The following is a 19,843-nucleotide window of genomic DNA, read 5'->3' as shown; positions in this document are numbered from 1 at the left end:
GGCAGATTTGGAATCAACACACCCAAATTGGCAAAGTAAGACCATTTGCCAACTTTTTCCTCACATCTGCTTATAGGTGTCAACCTTTCCAATTTTGGCACCCGTCTATTTCTACAATGTCCACTGTCTCAGGCATGTCCCTTATCCTGACACTCAGGCACAGCCTCATGAATAAACAATGGTGTCTGCAGTAAAGACAGGATCCAGTGTGACTCACAGTAGACGGTGTGGTCTGGGAGGGCACACACCGACGCCTGGCTGGACACGTTCACGATGGAGCCTCCTGATCCTCTGGACTTCATACCACGAGCCACGATCTGAAGACAAAGAGCTGTGTTTGAGGCAGCAGCAAGACGGGACACGAAGTCAAGCTGAACTCGAGCGACTGGACTATGACTGACACTGGATTTTAGACGTCCTTTATTGGACCAGGTAAAGTCTCACTGAGATTAAAATCTCTTACGAGAGACGCAGCAGAACAATAATTACAACAAACATAATACAATCAAACACCATCATACAGCGTAAAAGAATAAAATGCAAATATCCAGTTAAAATACAAAAATAAATAATGGCCACAGTCTTAAAAGTGATTAAAAGAAAACTACACATCTCAAACATTTACACTGACTGACAGTGTTATTTTCATGAGCCTTTAAATTCCTCCACTGTGATCGAGTGACAGTTTCAGCTCCTGTTGGAAACTATTCCAGGAGTCGAGAGCAGCGTTGTTAAAAGTTTTTTAGCTAAGTTCAGGTCTGACTCTGGTGACTAAAATTTGATCAATATCATGCAAGCGCAAACCACAAGGATTTAGGTTCCAAACCACACAGATATGAAGGCATCAAATAAGGACATATTGATAGACAAAAGTCATCCAGTGAGTAAATCTGTGAACATACAGAGATCTCTGAACACTGTGAACATTGTCAGAGATCACACAAAGAACATTGATGATTCAAGATCAGTAACAGGACACAGGATCCAACTTCTTCAGACAGATGAGGACCAGGTCTCCATAGTCCAACAAAGACAACTACCTCACTAGGATGCAACTGTTGGGGAGTCGTTGGAGACACAAAGATCCAATAAATTGGAATCTCAGTGAGTTGATACATAGGACACATTAGTGCGTGTTGCCTGAATGTGAGATGAATACCAATGAATACCACACAGACTGGCAGAAAAAATGCTGCCAAAAATCATGAGTGTTGTTTGAATGCTACGCAGCATTCTCATGGATGACATGTTTATGAACAATATGTTCAAAGAGGCTGTATAAATACCCCAGACTGTAGCCACAGAAGACAAAACACTGGAAAAAAAATTAGAAAATAAAATAATAATAACAAATCATTTCTGATTTTGGGTGTTCAGCTCGTCTGACTGCAGCAATCACACAGCGATCAGACAAAGTTCACACAATCACACAGCGATCAGACAACAGTCACACTGACCAAACAACAATCACACAACAATCACTCAACGATGACAGACGTCACAACAATTCCTCAGACATCACAGACGTCACACAGCAATCAGACAACAATATCACACAACAATCACTCACCAATGACAGCAATCAGACAACAATCACTGAGCGATGTCACAGATGTCACACAGCGATCAGACAACAATCATACAACAATCACTCAGTGACTACGTTTACATGCCATTAATATTCGGGTTAAGGTCAATATTCCAGTTTCTGAATCATTAGGAATAACCCGTTTACATGCTTAAGGAGACAGAGTTACTCCTGTATACATGGTCAGTGGTATCATTTGGAATATCCCCATCTAAACAGCAACGCATGGACAACGTCCAGACACACGGAGAACGTCATGACGCAAATATGCATCATTTCCGTTTCCTCTTCCTGTATCCAAAGACAAAAACAATAACAGCAGCACAATAATGATAATGAACAGGCCGGAGCTGGTAGCAGTCGCCTTTTTTTGTTCTTTGGTGCTGGTACTGACCCAGCAACAGTACCTGACACTATTGTGCCTCATGGACTACATGAATAAAAGGAGAGAACGTGAAGAAGAATTAAATGCAGCCGGATCTTTGCTATACACATCCAAGCTACCTGTTTCCACCAGAGCCCCCCAGACGCTTTGGATGAAGGTGCGCAGTCAGAACTGGTGGGAACGAGTAGTAATGATGGAGTTCACCGATGCCGACTGGCGTGACAATTTTCGTATGTCACATCAGTCCTTTACCAAACTCTCCAAGGTGATGGAGAGAGTAATGGAGCCCTGTGAAGTAACAATTCGCACACCAGTCCCTCTAGGGATGCATGTTGCCATGGTTCTCTATAAACTAGCAAGTGCAGAATACCGTGTTATCGGAAACCAGTTTGGAGTGCACAAGAGCACTGTGAAGAAGATGGTGTATTTATTCTGCCACGGAATGGTCGACTCAGTCATCAAAAGGCTGATCAGAGTACCCACTTTGGAGGAGGCATGTGCCATCGCAGACAGATTTGAACGGACCCACTCCATTCCTCAAATCATAGGTGATTTATATTTTCAGCTTTTTTGTATTAATAATTTTTGTGCAGTTTTGACAATATGCTACATGTGTACTGTACTATGTGTGTGTCTTCTTGACCATAAATCTGCATTTATTAAAACCCTTTTTTTTATTATTTATAGACTGTGTGGATGGGAGCCACATCCCTTGTCTGCCTCCCAGTGATGGCTACAGAGACTTTATAAATAGGAAGGGATGGCCCTCCTATGTCCTCCAGGCAGTCTGTGATGACAAATACTGGTAAGCATTTTACCATTTACCAATTGAGATTATGATTTTTGCCACTATCTAGCAGCACTAATTACACTTTGATTGACTGTGATAATTTTGCCACAGCTTCTGGAATGTGAGCTGCAAAATGCCGGGTTCTGCACATGACGCCAATGCCCTCAAGCAGTCTGATCTGTTCCGGAATGCCCACCTCCTCCCAAAGGTAGGTTATGCATGCAAACAGCATTTGAAATCATGTCTGGTTGCTAAATGTAACTGGTATGATAGTTAATTTTATATTAATCTTGTTAAATTAGAGTTTTTCACTCTATGCTTGCCACAAAATTAAAATGTATTCTGTCATGATTTAGGACACCAATGGTGAAACTTTCTAATAAGGTTTTTATATTCACATCTTATTTTAGAGAGCTGTGCAGATCGAGGGGCAACACGTGGATTTCTTCCTGCTTGGAGATCCTGCGTACCTGCTAACGCCCTGGCTCATGAAGGGCTATCTGCAATCTCTAAGACTGACACCACAGGAGGAATCCTTCAATGTGTGTTTGAGTTCTGCTAGAACTGCTATTGAGATAGCATTTGGTAGACTGAAGTCTCGTTTCCGTGTTCTCTTGAAGCGCAGTGATTTTCATTTCACATTTACACCATACATGGTTGCAACATGTTGTGCTTTGTACAATTTTTGTGAGATGGAGAAAGTAAATCCCAGAGGAAGCAGCATCTGTGGGAAGGCAGTTTCCACAGCCTGTGCCACAGGCAAACAGGACAACCAATAGTGCAGCCACAGCCATCAGACAAGCACTAACCGATTACCTTGCTGCACGAGTACCACTTCGTAGGCGCCTATAGGTGAGGAGGAGAGAGAGAAAGAGAGAGGGAGAAAGATGACAGGAGAGAGAACAGAGAACAAGGTAGAAAGAGGGGAAGGAAGAGAAAGATGGATCTAAGCTACAGATTTGTTACTTGCATTGTAATTTTTGTAAGGTCTTCCAATGTTTATCTGCTCTGGAGTGTGAAACTACCTTCAGGATTTGTTACTCTTCAATATAGAGAAGAACAACATTATGAAAGATAGTGGAGAAGAAAAGAGTAAAAGTTTTGTTTACGACCCACTGTAGCCAAGTGCTTGCTCACAGGGGGTCGTTTTGACCGTTGGGGTTTTACATAATTATTGTATGGCCTTGCCTTACAATATAAAGCGCCTTGGGGCAACTGTTTGTTGTGATTTGGCGCTATATAAAAAAAAATTGATTGATTGATTGAATTTCAATAGAAGTTCAGTACATATAAGTAACAAGTAAGCCAAGATGCAGTATAGGACCACAATTCTGGAGCAAGGAGGAAACTGAGTACTTTATTAGTATGGTGAAAGACATGAATATGTCTTTTGTAATGTATACATACACCTTGCAATTCAAATAAAATACTCATATGAAAGTAACAGCTCCTGTTTTGTTTTTACAAATAAGGGGCAACTTGTATTTGCAGTAAAAATATAAAGCATCTTGTAAACTTTTCAAATGTGTGGAACAAAGTGCTATAGAAAATGTTTTCTAATTAATAAAAAGTTATTCCAGTAAAGTGCAAGTATTAAAACAAAGTTTTACAAAAATACTTTCAAGTGTACATGTGAACAATGTACAAACATCCTTTGATGTAACAGCAGAACAAAACTCACATCATAAAGGAGGTAACTTAAATTTTCTCAAAACTTGGTCATTGCAAACCTTGATCATTTTGTAAAGAGGTGGTTGGGTTACAGTGTGGAGGTGGGGCACTAGAGTTGGTAGAATCTCCTCAAACCTTGGTCACCATCATCAGCGCCACCTTCAGACTGTGTATTTGGGTATGGGTTGCGAGGTGGAGGGGGAAGCCCAATATTGTCAAAAGTGTTGTTGTACGGAGTATACGTACATTGGCTGGTGCTGAGACTGAGTAAACATAGGCTGGGGCTGAGATGGCTGCTGCAGTAGGATGCCTAACCCTGTCAGAAGTTGGGTGACTAACATTCCAGTTGAGTGGGTTGTTTCAGCGACCAGACGAGACATGAGAGCCTCATCCCTGGCATGGCTCAACTGCCTCTGCTGCTCAATCCATTGGTTCTGTGCACGCTGCATTCTCTCCATGAACTCTTGTTGTTGAGTAAGTAAAGCAGTTCCACGAGGCCTGGATCTGCAACTTGACCCACCTAGAGCAGACAATACAGACCCTAGCTTGCACCATCAGGCCTGAGGGCCACACTTTGGGCACCCCTACCCTAACCAGTTATGCCCTAATTAAAAGATGTTAAAATCTTAAAAGAAGTAGCTGGAGTGGAATTTGATGGCTGTGTAGACTGAGGAGGCACAGTGGCATTGGATGGTTGTGTAGAAGGTCCACTTAATCCATTCTCTGAATCAGATTAAAAAAAAGTAAAAGCTTTATTGTAATTTAAGGATCACAAAGTTGGATAATGTTGTAACATACATACATAATCAAGCAGTGAGTTCAATCTTAAGTAGCTCATATCCATAAAATATTTACTCAGGTAGGAGGAGTAATGTTACATAAAAATAACTCTACTTGCGTAGAAGTAAGCAGTAGTGGCCTTAACAATTACTCAAGTAATAGTAAAAAATTACTTGGAGAAAATGTTAACTGAGTAGTGTGAGTACTGAGCAACTGAGCGTAAAAGTCTGATTTATGTGTCAGTAGAGACATAAATTATGAGAACCAAAACATGAAATAAAGTGAAAATCCAAATATTTCCAAAGAAATGTCTTAAACATAAATGAAAATAAATAATTCTGAAGAATAAAGTACATGAAACACAAATTACATCTATTTTTTACAATGTAAAGATTTACTCAGGGGAAGGTGATGGTCTAGTGGTTAAGGTGTTGGGATTGAGACCAGAAGATCCTGGGTTCAAATCCCCGCCTGACTGGAAAATCACTAAGGCCCCTTGGGCAAAGTCTTTAATCCCCTGTTGCTCCCGGTGTGTAGTGAGCACCTTGTAATGTGAGGCATAATTGTAAAGCGCTTTGAGCATCTGATGCAGATGGAAAAGCGCTATATAAATGCAGTCCATTTATTTACCATTTACTCAGTGGAAATAGTAACTTTTTGTTTTACTCAAGAGTAAACACACAATAGTAAAAAGTTCCATATGATAAAAGTACTATAAGAAGTACTGTTAATTCAGAAAGTTACTAAAGTACATGTACTTGAGTAAAGGTAACTGAGAACTACCCACCTCTGATCATTTCTGCTCATAGTACTACCTATAAAGCTAACAGCTTACCTTTATCATCCACACCATCATTATCACCGTCTCCTTCAAGATCACGTGAGCCACTTCCACTCGTTTTGTTGCTTGAGGTAGACGCTGGGGTAGCTGCCTCTTCAAAGTGGCAGCTACCCCTACCCCATCACTTGTTGGGGTAGGGGTAGCTGCCACTACCCCTACCCCAACAATCATACAACAATCTCTCAGAGATCACACAGACGTCACACAACAATCACTCAGCGATGACACAGATGTCACACAACAATGACTCAGAGATCACACAGCAATCACACATCACAACAATCACTCAGTTATCACACAACAATCACACAGACGAACAATCACACAACAATCGCACAGAGATCCCACCATGATCACACACAAACCCCATAACAATCACTCAGCAAAAATACAACTCAGCGACCAGACAACAATCACACAAAGATCCCACCACGATGACAAAACAATCACACAATATTCACAGAGATGACACAGAAGTCGGACAACAATCACACCACAATCACACAACGATCAGACAACAATCACTCAACAATGACACAGGCACCACAAAACAATCACACAGAGATCAGACAACAATGACACAACCATCACACAACAATCACAAAACCATCACACACAGGCAATGGTCACACAACAATCACACAGACTTCACACAACAATTACTCAGAGAACACATAGCAATCACACAACAATGACAGAACACACAGCAATCACACAGACATCAAACAACAATCACACAATGATCAAAGAGATCCCACCACAATAACACATCAATCACACAGAGCTGCCACCATGGTCGCACACAGACTCTATAACAATCACTCAGCAAATACACAACAACTCAGTGACCACACAACAATTACACAGAGATCATTCAATGATCACAAAACAATCACACAATATTCAGAGATGACTCAGATGTCACACAGTGATTACAACAATGGCTCAGCAATCACAAAACAATCACACAGAGATCACATAATCATAACAATCACTCACCAACACAAACACACAGAGATCACACAATAATCATACAAAGATCACAAAACAATTACAGAGATCACAAAACAATCACACAGAGATCACACAATTACAGAGATCACAAAACAATCACTCAGCGATCACACAATTACACACAGATCACAAAACAATCACTCAGTGAACATACAACAATCACTCAGTGAACACAATCCGTTTCCGTGACGACTCGGCGAATCTGTGTGCGCCGCGACAGGAAAAACACCTCCGTGTTGAAAACCATTTGTAAAATTCAGGCGGCTTTTGATGGCTTTCAACAAGTGAGTAACTGAGAAATTGTTTAACAGCTTGGGCATGTTCCAACTTGTCCCTTAAGTTTTCCAACGGAGGTGTTTTTCCTGTCGCGATCCCCCGCAGTCGGGTCCGGCCCGACATGCGATTCTGCCCGCACGTTCTTTCATTACAAAATGTCCGTTAACAATGGAATGTCCGAATAAACTCCTCATGCTGACTTCTTCTGAAAGTTCTCTGTTCTCTGACGACTTCCTGGGTCAACAGAGCCTGAAATGTGGAAGTTTTCAACTTGAAACGGCGAGATGACGCCGCCTCGGAGCGCAGATCGCCGTCAGGCGCTGTGGGCCGTCCTTAAAGCGACACTTACAGACCAAAATCTCATCAGCCTTTAAAATTTTTACCTAAATCCAGCTGAATTTATCGAATGGTGTCCACTCAGTTGTGCCTTACAGTTTTGAAAAAATTTTGATCAAACAAAGCAGCAGTCTCTGAGCCATTCCTAAACAATGAAAAATCGATGAGAGGGTGGGCGGCGACTCACTCAAAGACTGCCCACAGGCGAATGACGTAACCGACAGGCGTGAAAAAACTCTTGCATGCCCACGAGGGTTCAAGCATGTCTGATGTAATCACACGTGATTCAAATCCATATGGTTTTTGAAAAAAATAATAAGGTCAGATACTTTTCTAACAGACCTCGTATATTAGAAGTTTCGTAAGTACACCCAGTGAGATATCAAATTCTGTAAATCTAGGTAATACCTCAGTGATAGCACCCACCTCAATAGCAGGGTGTAGTGGCTGGGTTAAAGTATGCTGGGATATATTTAACCTGTCTTCTATTTTCTTCTCGAAGTAATCCAAGAAATCTTGTGCTGTAAAAGGAGAGCAACTTAGAGGTGGTTGTCCATGAGTAAGTGTTACCACCCTGTCAAACAAGAACTTTGAGTTATGCTTGTTTTTGTTGATCAAATCAGAGTAATAGGTCCACTTTGCAGCCAGTAGTGCATGCTTATAGTATAAGATAGCATCACGCCACACGAGGTGGAATACTTCTAATTTTGAACTACGCCACTTTCGTTGTAGACCTCTAGCCTTATGCTTGAAGTCACACAAATAATCAGTGAACCAAGGTGACTGTGTTTTGGGGGGGTGGGGTGGGGCGTGGTTTTAATAAAGGTGGCACAATCATGTCGTGTAGTATTGAGCACTGAGTTTAAACTATCCACAAGACTGATTAGTCATTTTCCAAACGTGAAACTAAGATATCAGGCAGTATAGCTTCGAGTGCAGTCGTAGCTGAGGAGTTTATGCATCGCCGCAATGATAAATAAGGTTCTTGTTCCAGTCAACATGGCAACAATACTGTAAACTTAATAGGTGAGTGATCAGAGACCACCTATGCAAGAGGCATGATGTCAATATTCGTGATAGCAATACCACATGCAAGAACCAAATCCAGGGTATTTCCACTAATGTGTCAAACCCTGAATGTATTGCTGGAATCCTAACTTGGGATGGGTATTGGATGGGAAAACCAGTTCCTGTTAAGAATCGATAAGAAATTATTCGATCCATCGACATCAGTAGCCTTTTTGCTTAACGATCCTCTTTTCAGTTCTTCAATTCACATTACGGTGGAGCTAGCCATGACGAAAACACATTTGTTTTTGTCTCACACATGCTCTGCTGAGGAAACGAGATTAGCTACATAATCAATGGATCCGAGTCCAACAATTTACCCAGACTGACAACAAATATGAGTACATTTATTAGTTTTATGCATTTTTTGTGGTTTCTTGAGACATTTTGTAAATGCAGAAATACACTCCGATCTCAAAACGCGCTCATGTGATGAAAACCAAAAGCACCCTCTCTTCTTCTGTGGTGGTTAATGGCAGCCGAAATCCTTATTGTTGCATTGCTGCCACCATCTGCATCCATCTGTTATAGCAGCACTAAATCCTCTCCATGAGTCCAGTGTCTTTCAAGTATTAAAGGATGAGTGGATTGAACAGCACAACCCCAGCAGAAGCCTGCACTGCCAGCAAGGCAGCTACAAAAGCTCTACACAAACAGGTAAGGCTCTGGCCACAGGATCCAATTTAGTGGAATAATAGACCAATGGTTAAATACTGGGTCAATACTGAAGTCATAAACTCACCCTTACAATCAACCATTTGGACAAATGGTTTGTTATAGTTTGGTAAAGCCAGTGTGGTGCTAGAGATCAGGGCCTTCTTAAGGTGGCAGAAGTCCTGCTCTGCTTCTGGTGTCCAGGTTAGAGCCGCAGACATGGGCAAGTTTTCTCCGTAAATTAAGGTGCTCAGGGGAGCAGCTGTTTCAGCATAATTTGGTATCCACTGTCTGATTAAAAAAATCTCCTTTAACAGTGGAATATCCGGATAAAATGCTGAAACCGACTTCTTCTGAAACTTCTCTGTTCTCTCACGACGTCCTGGATCAATAGAGCCTGAAATGTGGAGGTTTTCAGCTTGAACAGGCTGATGACGCCGCCTGAGAGCGCTGCGCGACGTCTCGCACCGTGAAAAGTCCTTAAAGCGACAGAATCACCTCAAAATCTCTCATCAGCCGTTAAAATTTTCACTGAAAACCAGCTTAATTTTTCGAACCGTGTCCACTTCGATGTGTCTCACAGGTTTAGAAAAAATTTTGATCAAACAAAGCGCCAGTCTCTCAGCAACTTCTCAGACAAAGGAATTCCGACGAGGGGCTGGACGACTCCTCCCACAAGGAGTGCTCACAGGCGAATGACGTCACCGACAGGCGTGGAAAAACTCACGCATGCGCACGAGGGTTCAAGCATGTCTGACGTAAAAACATATGAATGAAATCCATATAGTTTTTGAAAAAAATAAAAAGGACCGTTACTTTATTGACAGCCCTCGTATGTCAAAAAATCCAATGGGCACCTTGTTTTACCTTTACTTTGGAGACCAAACATTCAACACAGTCATAACTAATCCATTTATTAATCCTATTGGCTCAGTCAATAATTTTCATCACTTTTTTTTTTTTTTAAACAAAATTGGAGCAACTTTCCCTATTGATCCCTGTCAAATTTGAAATGGACCTTTGTCTCCATTTCTGCTGTTTTTACCCCATAACACCATAACATTCAGCCAAAGATAGTCCAAACTATACCAATTTTGGAATCTTTATGATGTGACAAATAATGTGTTATAGTTTTGAATATGACTGGTGCATTTTTCAATTTTGACCCCTGTGTAATTCTTCATTGGCCCCGACCTGCCTATAGCTAACAGTCTCTTCACATCAGTCCACCCTGCCTTCACTGCGCATGCATCATTTCGGAGCTCAGCAGCGTCATTTCGGAGCGTCAAAGGCAATTCACTGATTATCACCTCATTTCTGCTTGAAACTGCACTCCAGTCATCATCTATCTCAGCGACACATACCTGAAGCTTATGTACATCATTTACACATAAATTCAGCATTATTTCATCATAAAAGACGGGGGACCGATCAGAGCGCACAGCAGCTGCTGCAGCACCTACATCATTTCAAAGCGTCAGTAACGACTTGCCAATTATCGCCTTGTTTTCTGCTTAAAACCGCCACGTTCTGCTTAAAACTGACTTTAGAATGATTTAAGAGGTTTCACCTTGTCATCTGATGGTTAATAATCCCACGAATCCATTTGATCACTTTGGGTGAAGAAAGTCAATGCCCACTGATACGAGCTTGCCTTTGCTTCACGCAGCAGCACGACCTGTGTGGTGCTGGAAAGTAAACTAGTCTTTAACTGGTGCAGACAGGACACCAGAAAGGGCCGGTGTGTGCTATTGTGCACACAGAATTTTGTAATGTTCAAAAAAATTTTCAGGCACAAATGTCGTGCTCTGTGGCGCGATCTAATCTCCAACACGACGTGCAGCTCGTCAAGTGGAGTAAAGAAGTGAACAGAGCGAGTGGTGATGTCAGCGGATCGCATCAGAGCGCAGCTCATCTGAAGGATTATAACAAGAAGTTAAATCTGTTATAAACATACAATAGCTGCACACAAGAAGGAAAGAACACACAACTGTTTTATCAAGAAATGACAAGGTAAACATAACAAATAATTACCTTTTTAGACAGCTCAAAATGCTTTCTGCAGGTAGTCAGGCGCGCACCTCTGCGGCAGCAGCCTCCTCTGTGATTCAGGAAGGGATTAGAGCCGTTTTCAACGGCCAATTTGCAGAAAAAATTATTAATCCATCACGAAATAATTATTTTATATAAGTAGCGTCAAGGGCAAAGCGCATGGCAGCTGGTAGGACAAAGAACGACAACCAGCTGTGAACACAGCGGTTGGGATCATCACAACAACGTTCGTGCTACTGCGTGAAGCAAAGGCATTCCTGTGTCAGTGCACCTTTTCAGGCTTGCACCCTTGCCCTTCACATACTGAAAATCATCCAGATTACTTGAATCATTTAATGATACAACCCCCCAACTCCCACCAAGTTAACTGAACTAAGATGAACATAAAATTCAGAAGAATACGAATCAGGTTTTATTGTCATTGCACAGTGACGTACAATGAAATTTAGGTGCTCATTCCTAAAAAAAAAAAAAAAAAAAAAAAAGAAAAGGAAAACTGTACAAGACAGACTAAAAACAGTGTGCAAAAACAAAACACATACTAATACAGATGTGCAAGTAAGAAAACGTGTAAACATTTTAAAAAGTTTTTCAATGCAGTTCTATATGATGAGGCAATATTTAAAGTGTAAAGTGACATTAAAATGGCACAGTGATGTTAAAGTGCACAGTGGCTACATATACTGAGGTAGAAGGGGGCCAGACAACCTGTGTATGTGATCAGGGGGTCAGGGGTCAGTTCTTATGGCTCAGAGGAAGCAGCTGATTAACAAACTGAAAACCTAATTAAATAATCAATATCACAATTATTAAAATGTAGATTGAGCTGAATCTCTGAAAAATAATAAAAATGTATGTCACCACTGAGTGGCCTTTTGCTGGATAAAAGTAACCATGGCAACTCCCCCATACACACATGCAATGCATAACTGGTGACATCATAAAGCATAAAGAGTGGCTGTTGCTTGGAAACCATGGCAACCCCCTTCTACCATCATACCAAACAAGCTTTGACTGAGCTTAGTGACATCATAAAGCAGGGTGCTGTGAAGACATTTTCACCTCAAACATCAGGTTTTTGTTGTCACAAAGGCTCTAAAGTTAACTATAAGTGTGCGCACAGTTCACAACTTCGTGGATCATCTGGAGTGAGCAGAGAAATATTTGTCTTGATTCTGAATCAACGTTCAACAACCTTTGGAAGAAAAGATCTGTCAGAATGCCTCATAAAAGCAAGAAAGTGGTACGTTTTTCATATTTAATTGTTTGATGTTCCATTATGTTTGCACTGACCTGCATTATCTCACAGGGGTTGAAACTGTGAACATTCGTATCGATTATAGTTAATTGGTACTAAATGACAGAGGGATTCTTGGCAATTTTAAATCATGTATCTTACATCTCTGTACTGCAGTTGCTGGATGAATTCATATATTCATTGGCCTCTACTGGTGGTTGGCTCTCACTGCGGTATTGTATCACTTCCTGTTCCGGAGCACAGCGGTGTTTTTCTGTATCTGTTAGCTGTTTAATCTGCGCAGTTAGATTGATCTAGTTATCTAGATTACGATTTGTTTCCCAGTGTAATCTTTACGTGCCTTAACTAAAGCACTCCTTCTGCTGAATCACCTCTAAATTATTTACACATTATTCACTTTGCGTGTTTTTAGGAATCTGCTAGCTTAGCGTAGCTACTAGCTCTTAGCCGATTTAGCATGGCGGCTTCTCCTGTCTCTCCCGCACTTTTCTGCTCTGGGTGTGAAATGTTTAGTTATTCCTCGGCTTCCTTTAGCAGTAACGGTACTTGTAATAAGTGGAGCTTATTCGTAGCTTTGGAGGCCAGGCTGGGCGAATTGGAGACTCGGCTCCGCACCGTGGAAAATTCTACAGCTAGCCAGGCCCCTGTAGTCGGTGCGGACCAAGGTAGCTTAGACGCCGTTAGTTACCCCCTGGCAGATCCCGAGCAGCCGGGAAAGCAGGCCGACTGGGTGACTGTGAGGAGGAAGCGTAGTTCTAAACAGAAGCCCCGTGTACACTGCCAACCTGTTCACATCTCTAACCGTTTTTCCCCACTCGGCGACACACCCGCCGAGGATCAAACTCTGGTTATTGGCGACTCTGTTTTGCGAAATGTGAAGTTAGCGACACCAGCAACCATAGTCAATTGTCTTCCGGGGGCCAGAGCAGGCGACATTGAAGGAAATTTGAAACTGCTGGCTAAGGCTAAGCGTAAATTTGGTAAGATTGTAATTCACGTTGGCAGTAATGACACCCGGTTACGCCAATCGGAGGTCACTAAAATTAACATTAAATCGGTGTGTAACTTTGCAAAAACAATGTCGGACTCTGTAGTTTTCTCTGGGCCCCTCCCCAATCAGACCGGGAGTGACATGTTTAGCCGCATGTTCTCCTTGAATTGCTGGCTGTCTGAGTGGTGTCCAAAAAATGAGGTGGGCTTCATAGATAATTGGCAAAGCTTCTGGGGAAAACCTGGTCTTGTTAGGAGAGACGGCATCCATCCCACTTTGGATGGAGCAGCTCTCATTTCTAGAAATCTGGCCAATTTTCTTAAATCCTCCAAACCGTGACTATCCAGGGTTGGGACCAGGAAGCAGAGTTGTAGTCTTACACACCTCTCTGCAGCTTCTCTCCTCCTGCCATCCCCTCATTACCCCATCCCCGTAGAGACGGTGCCTGCTCCCAGACTACCAATAACCAGCAAAAATCTATTTAAGCATAAAAATTCAAAAAGAAAAAATAATATAGTACCTTCAACTGCACCACAGACTAAAACAGTTAAATGTGGTCTATTAAACATTAGGTCTCTCTCTTCTAAGTCCCTGTTGTAAATGATATAATAATTGATCAACATATTGATTTATTCTGCCTTACAGAAACCTGGTTACAGCAGGATGAATATGTTAGTTTAAATGAGTCAACACCCCCGAGTCACACTAACTGTCAGAATGCTCGTAGCACGGGCCGGGGCGGAGGATTAGCAGCAATCTTCCATTCCAGCTTATTAATTAATCAAAAACCCAGACAGAGCTTTAATTCATTTGAAAGCTTGACTCTTAGTCTTGTCCATCCAAATTGGAAGTCCCAAAAACCAGTTTTATTTGTTATTGTCTATCGTCCACCTGGTCGTTACTGTGAGTTTCTCTGTGAATTTTCAGACCTTTTGTCTGACTTAGTGCTTAGCTCAGATAAGATAATTATAGTGGGCGATTTTAACATCCACACAGATGCTGAGAATGACAGCCTCAACACTGCATTTAATCTATTATTAGACTCTATTGGCTTTGCTCAAAAAGTAAATGAGTCCACCCACCACTTTAATCATATCTTAGATCTTGTTCTGACTTATGGTATGGAAATAGAAGACTTAACAGTATTCCCTGAAAACTCCCTTCTGTCTGATCACTTCTTAATAACATTTACATTTACTCTGATGGACTACCCAGCAGTGGGGAATAAGTTTCATTACACTAGAAGTCTTTCAGAAAGCGCTGTAACTAGGTTTAAGGATATGATTCCTTCTTTATGTTCTCTAATGCCATATACCAACACAGTGCAGAGTAGCTACCTAAACTCTGTAAGGGAGATAGAGTATCTCGTCAATAGTTTTACATCCTCATTGAAGACAACTTTGGATGCTGTAGCTCCTCTGAAAAAGAGAGCTTTAAATCAGAAGTGTCTGACTCCGTGGTATAACTCACAAACTCGTAGCTTAAAGCAGACAACCCGTAAGTTGGAGAGGAAATGGCGTCTCACTAATTTAGAAGATCTTCACTTAGCCTGGAAAAAGAGTCTGTTGCTCTATAAAAAAGCCCTCCGTAAAGCTAGGACATCTTTCTACTCATCACTAATTGAAGAAAATAAGAACAACCCCAGGTTTCTTTTCAGCACTGTAGCCAGGCTGACAAAGAGTCAGAGCTCTATTGAGCTGAGTATTCCATTAACTTTAACTAGTAATGACTTCATGACTTTCTTTGCTAACAAAATTTTAACTATTAGAGAAAAAATTACTCATAACCATCCCAAAGACGTATCGTTATCTTTGGCTGCTTTCAGTGATGCCGGTATTTGGTTAGACTCTTTCTCTCCGATTGTTCTGTCTGACTTATTTTCATTAGTTACTTCATCCAAACCATCAACATGTTTATTAGACCCCATTCCTACCAGGCTGCTCAAGGAAGCCCTACCATTATTTAATGCTTCGATCTTAAATATGATCAATCTATCTTTGTTAGTTGGCTATGTACCACAGGCTTTTAAGGTGGCAGTAATTAAACCATTACTTAAAAAGCCATCACTTGACCCAGCTATCTTAGCTAATTATAGGCCAATCTCCAACCTTCCTTTTCTCTCAAAAATTCTTTAAAGGGTAGTTGTAAAACAGCTAACTGATCATCTGCAGAGGAATGGTCTATTTGAAGAGTTTCAGCCAGGTTTTAGAATTCATCATAGTACAGAAACAGCATTAGTGAAGGTTACAAATGATCTTCTTATGGCCTCGGACAGTGGACTCATCTCTGTGCTTGTTCTGTTAGACCTCAGTGCTGCTTTTGATACTGTTGACCATAAAATTTTATTACAGAGATTAGAGCATGCCATAGGTATTAAAGGCACTGCGCTGCGGTGGTTTGAATCATATTTGTCTAATAGATTACAATTTGTTCATGTAAATGGGGAATCTTCTTCACAGACTAAAGTTAATTATGGAGTTCCACAAGGTTCTGTGCTAGGACCAATTTTATTCACTTTATACATGCTTCCCTTAGGCAGTATTATTAGACGGTATTGCTTAAATTTTCATTGTTACGCAGATGATACCCAGCTTTATCTATCCATGAAGCCAGAGGACACACACCAATTAGCTAAACTGCAGGATTGTCTTACAGACATAAAGACATGGATGACCTCTAATTTCCTGCTTTTAAACTCAGATAAAACTGAAGTTATTGTACTTGGCCCCACAAATCTTAGAAACATGGTGTCTAACCAGATCCTTACTCTGGATGGCATTACCCTGACCTCTAGTAATACTGTGAGAAATCTTGGAGTCATTTTTGATCAGGATATGTCATTCAAAGCGCATATTAAACAAATATGTAGGACTGCTTTTTTGCATTTACGCAATATCTCTAAAATCAGAAAGGTCTTGTCTCAGAGTGATGCTGAAAAACTAATTCATGCATTTATTTCCTCTAGGCTGGACTATTGTAATTCATTATTATCAGGTTGTCCTAAAAGTTCCCTAAAAAGCCTTCAGTTAATTCAAAATGCTGCAGCTAGAGTACTGACGGGGACTAGAAGGAGAGAGCATATCTCACCCATATTGGCCTCTCTTCATTGGCTTCCTGTTAATTCTAGAATAGAATTTAAAATTATTCTTCTTACTTATAAGGTTTTGAATAATCAGGTCCCATCTTATCTTGGGGACCTCGTAGTACCATATCACCCCAATAGAGCGCTTCGCTCTCAGACTGCAGGCTTACTTGTAGTTCCTAGGGTTTGTAAGAGTAGAATGGGAGGCAGAGCCTTCAGCTTTCAGGCTCCTCTCCTGTGGAACCAGCTCCCAATTCAGATCAGGGAGACAGACACCCTCTCTACTTTTAAGATTAGGCTTAAAACTTTCCTTTTTGCTAAAGCTTATAGTTAGGGCTGGATCAGGTGACCCTGAACCATCCCTTAGTTATGCTGCTATAGACGTAGACTGCTGGGGGGTTCCCATGATGCACTGTTTCTTTCTCTTTTTGCTCTGTATGCACCACTCTGCATTTAATCATTAGTGATCGATCTCTGCTCCCCTCCACAGCATGTCTTTTTCCTGGTTCTCTCCCTCAGCCCCAACCAGTCCCAGCAGAAGACTGCCCCTCCCTGAGCCTGGTTCTGCTGGAGGTTTCTTCCTGTTAAAAGGGAGTTTTTCCTTCCCACTGTAGCCAAGTGCTTGCTCACAGGGGGTCGTTTTGACCGTTGGGGTTTTACATAATTATTGTATGGCCTTGCCTTACAATATAAAGCGCCTTGGGGCAACTGTTTGTTGTGATTTGGCGCTATATAAAAAAATTGATTGATTGATTGATATATTCATTGTGAAATATTTTACCTGCCCAGTTCTTGTGCAGGTGTTAGTACACCTACTTATGGTCTGATTGCTGCTCAGCAACATGAGCAGTCGGACTACAAGTGTGAATATTTTGTACTTTCTACACATTTTGATTCAGGTGGGGGGGGGGGGGGGTATGTGGACATCCTGTCATTCCTCAGGATCTCCACATCATTGTTGCTCAAAGTGAGTTTTCAAAGTGGAGGCAGAGTCTCTGATGTCCTCCCAATGAATTCTGAGGTCCATCAACAGACCTTACTGGGTCACTGTGAGTCCTGGTTGGCAGAACCCAGGCAGCTCACTGGGCCATCCCCACCTCCAAAAAGTAGCCACGTACATCTGGCTGCAGCAGAACAATGGCTATGTTCCTGAGATGGGATTAGGCCGGTGGTTGGCCTCGGGGTTGACAATAGGACCCAAGACAGTTCTATTATGTGGTGAATGTGGGGATACATGATGGAACCACATGATCCCAGAACTGACCTGACATGAAGTCCAAGTTCTTCAGAGACTCTAAAGTGATGCATCCTAATGTATAGCGGGACAGGCAGAGCGATCATAATTCATAATCAGTAATTTGTTTTTTCCCTTTTGGTTCCCCACAGCAGGCTTTGAAGGAGACCAGTCAGGTGAAGCTGACAGAGAATGGACTACAAACTGAGTCAGCTCTCTGTTCTCAGTCTGGTGGTGATCAAGAAGGTCCTTCTGGTGCTCATCAGGATCAGATCAACTACAATGGGCTGACTGAAGTGGAGCATTTAAAGCAGACGATCCACCAGTTTATAACCAGGATACACGAAAAGGACAAAGAGATCAAAAATCTCAAGAAAACCCTGGAGAAAGAGACAGAGGACAACCTGATGTATTTGGTTCAGCAAACTGCAGATGTCAAAGCTCTGACAAGGGAACTGGATGGTGTCAGAAAGCTGTCCAAAAAAGAACTGTCAGACATGCAACATGAATTTAAGAAAATGATGGAGGAGAAGGAAAAATGTCTGAAGGAAAAAGAACAAAATTTCAAAAAACAGATGAAAGCTAAAAATGAATATTTCACAAATGAGATGGTCGCCCTGGAAGAAAAATTTAACAGAGAGAAGAAGATCCAGGAGGACCACCACAATAAAGAATTGGAACAGAAGAACAACATGTTCAGAGATAAAGAGGAGAGATTAAAGAAAAAGCTGGAAGAGACCATTTCCAACTTCAACAAACAGCTGGCAGCAAAAGATGACTGGCTGAAGAAAGAGCTGGAGGCCCAGCAGAAGCAGTTCAATAGAGATCTTGAAGCCAAGGAGAAGTGCTTCAAGGAGGAGCTGGAGGCCAAGAAGGAAGAATTCCTGAAGGAACTGGAAGCAAAGAACTGCTTCAAGAAAGAGCTGGAGGTCCAAAAGGAGGAATTTCAAAAGCAGCTTGAAGCCAAAGACAACTGGCTGCAAAAAGAGCTGGAGGCCCAGGAAGAAAAATTCAGAGCGGAGCTGGAAGCAAAGAGCAGTTGGTTCAAGAAGGAGCTGGAGGCCCGGGAAGCAAGTTCCCAAAAAGAGGTTGAAGCCAAGCAGGACAGCAAGCAGCGAGAATTATCTGGTCAGAAGGACAGTCGGTGCAGTTTTGTTGTTGGTGGTATTTTGTTTTTTGCGGGGTTCTTAACAGCAAAATACCTCAAGTAGGACGGACAAGAACGGACAGAGGACGGCTTCATTAGATTTAAAAAAATGCACAAATAAAAGTTTGAAATCTTCTAAAAAATTATGCTTTTAGTGTATTTTTTCATGACTCAACCTTTGAAAAACATTTTGTAAGAAAAAGTTGTGAACCCCTTAGTGTTTATAAAATAAACTCATACATTCATACAAACACTCACAAAATCACATTGTTTCTCCGTGAAACATAGAAATATGGCTGTTATCCTGCAACAGATATAAAGTCTCTAAAAAACTAAAAAGCAGCTGTTTAAAAAGCCAACACTTCCCCCTCCCACTGTAATTTAATCTTTATTTAACCAGGTTAGTTCTCTTTTACAAGGGCGACCTGGACAATTATAAATTTTCCAATTCATTGAACCTGCTGATCCTATGCCTAAAATACTTCCTACAGAAACGTCTTTCAGGTATATTTTTCTAAATTGTTAAAGAAGCTGTTGCCTTTCTCCGGAATATTTATTACAACAAATGAGGACATCCCTAATGACCAAAACAATTTCAATTTCAATTTATTTTTATTTATATAGCACCAAATCATAGCCGAGTTGGCTCAAGGCACTTCACACAAGTAAGGTCTAA

At 41.4% G+C, this 19,843-nt stretch overlaps 1 protein-coding gene and 1 long non-coding RNA gene across 3 annotated transcripts in view; one reads left to right on the top strand and one right to left on the bottom strand.

Annotated features, from left to right (window-relative positions):
• The window catches only part of dcxr (dicarbonyl/L-xylulose reductase), a 69,777-nt gene that overhangs the window by 38,452 nt on the left and 11,482 nt on the right, over positions 1 to 19,843 (bottom strand). For both annotated transcript variants that reach the window (XM_034193709.1, XM_034193708.1), the window contains exon 5: positions 218 to 317. In XM_034193709.1, coding sequence (XP_034049600.1) covers positions 218 to 317 — 100 coding nt within the window. The remainder of the gene's footprint in view (positions 1 to 217; positions 318 to 19,843) is intronic.
• On the top strand, positions 2,683 to 3,260 carry LOC117530778. Its single transcript, XR_004566448.1, has 3 exons — positions 2,683 to 2,778; positions 2,875 to 2,971; positions 3,174 to 3,260. It is a non-coding gene; the product is annotated as an uncharacterized LOC117530778 (long non-coding RNA).

The sequence above is a fragment of the Thalassophryne amazonica genome, chromosome 18 (assembly GCF_902500255.1).
Source record: "Thalassophryne amazonica chromosome 18, fThaAma1.1, whole genome shotgun sequence".
Classification (NCBI taxonomy): Eukaryota; Metazoa; Chordata; class Actinopteri; order Batrachoidiformes; family Batrachoididae; genus Thalassophryne; species Thalassophryne amazonica.
Note: the sequence above shows the minus strand (reverse complement) of the source record. Positions and strands in the feature narration are given on the sequence as shown.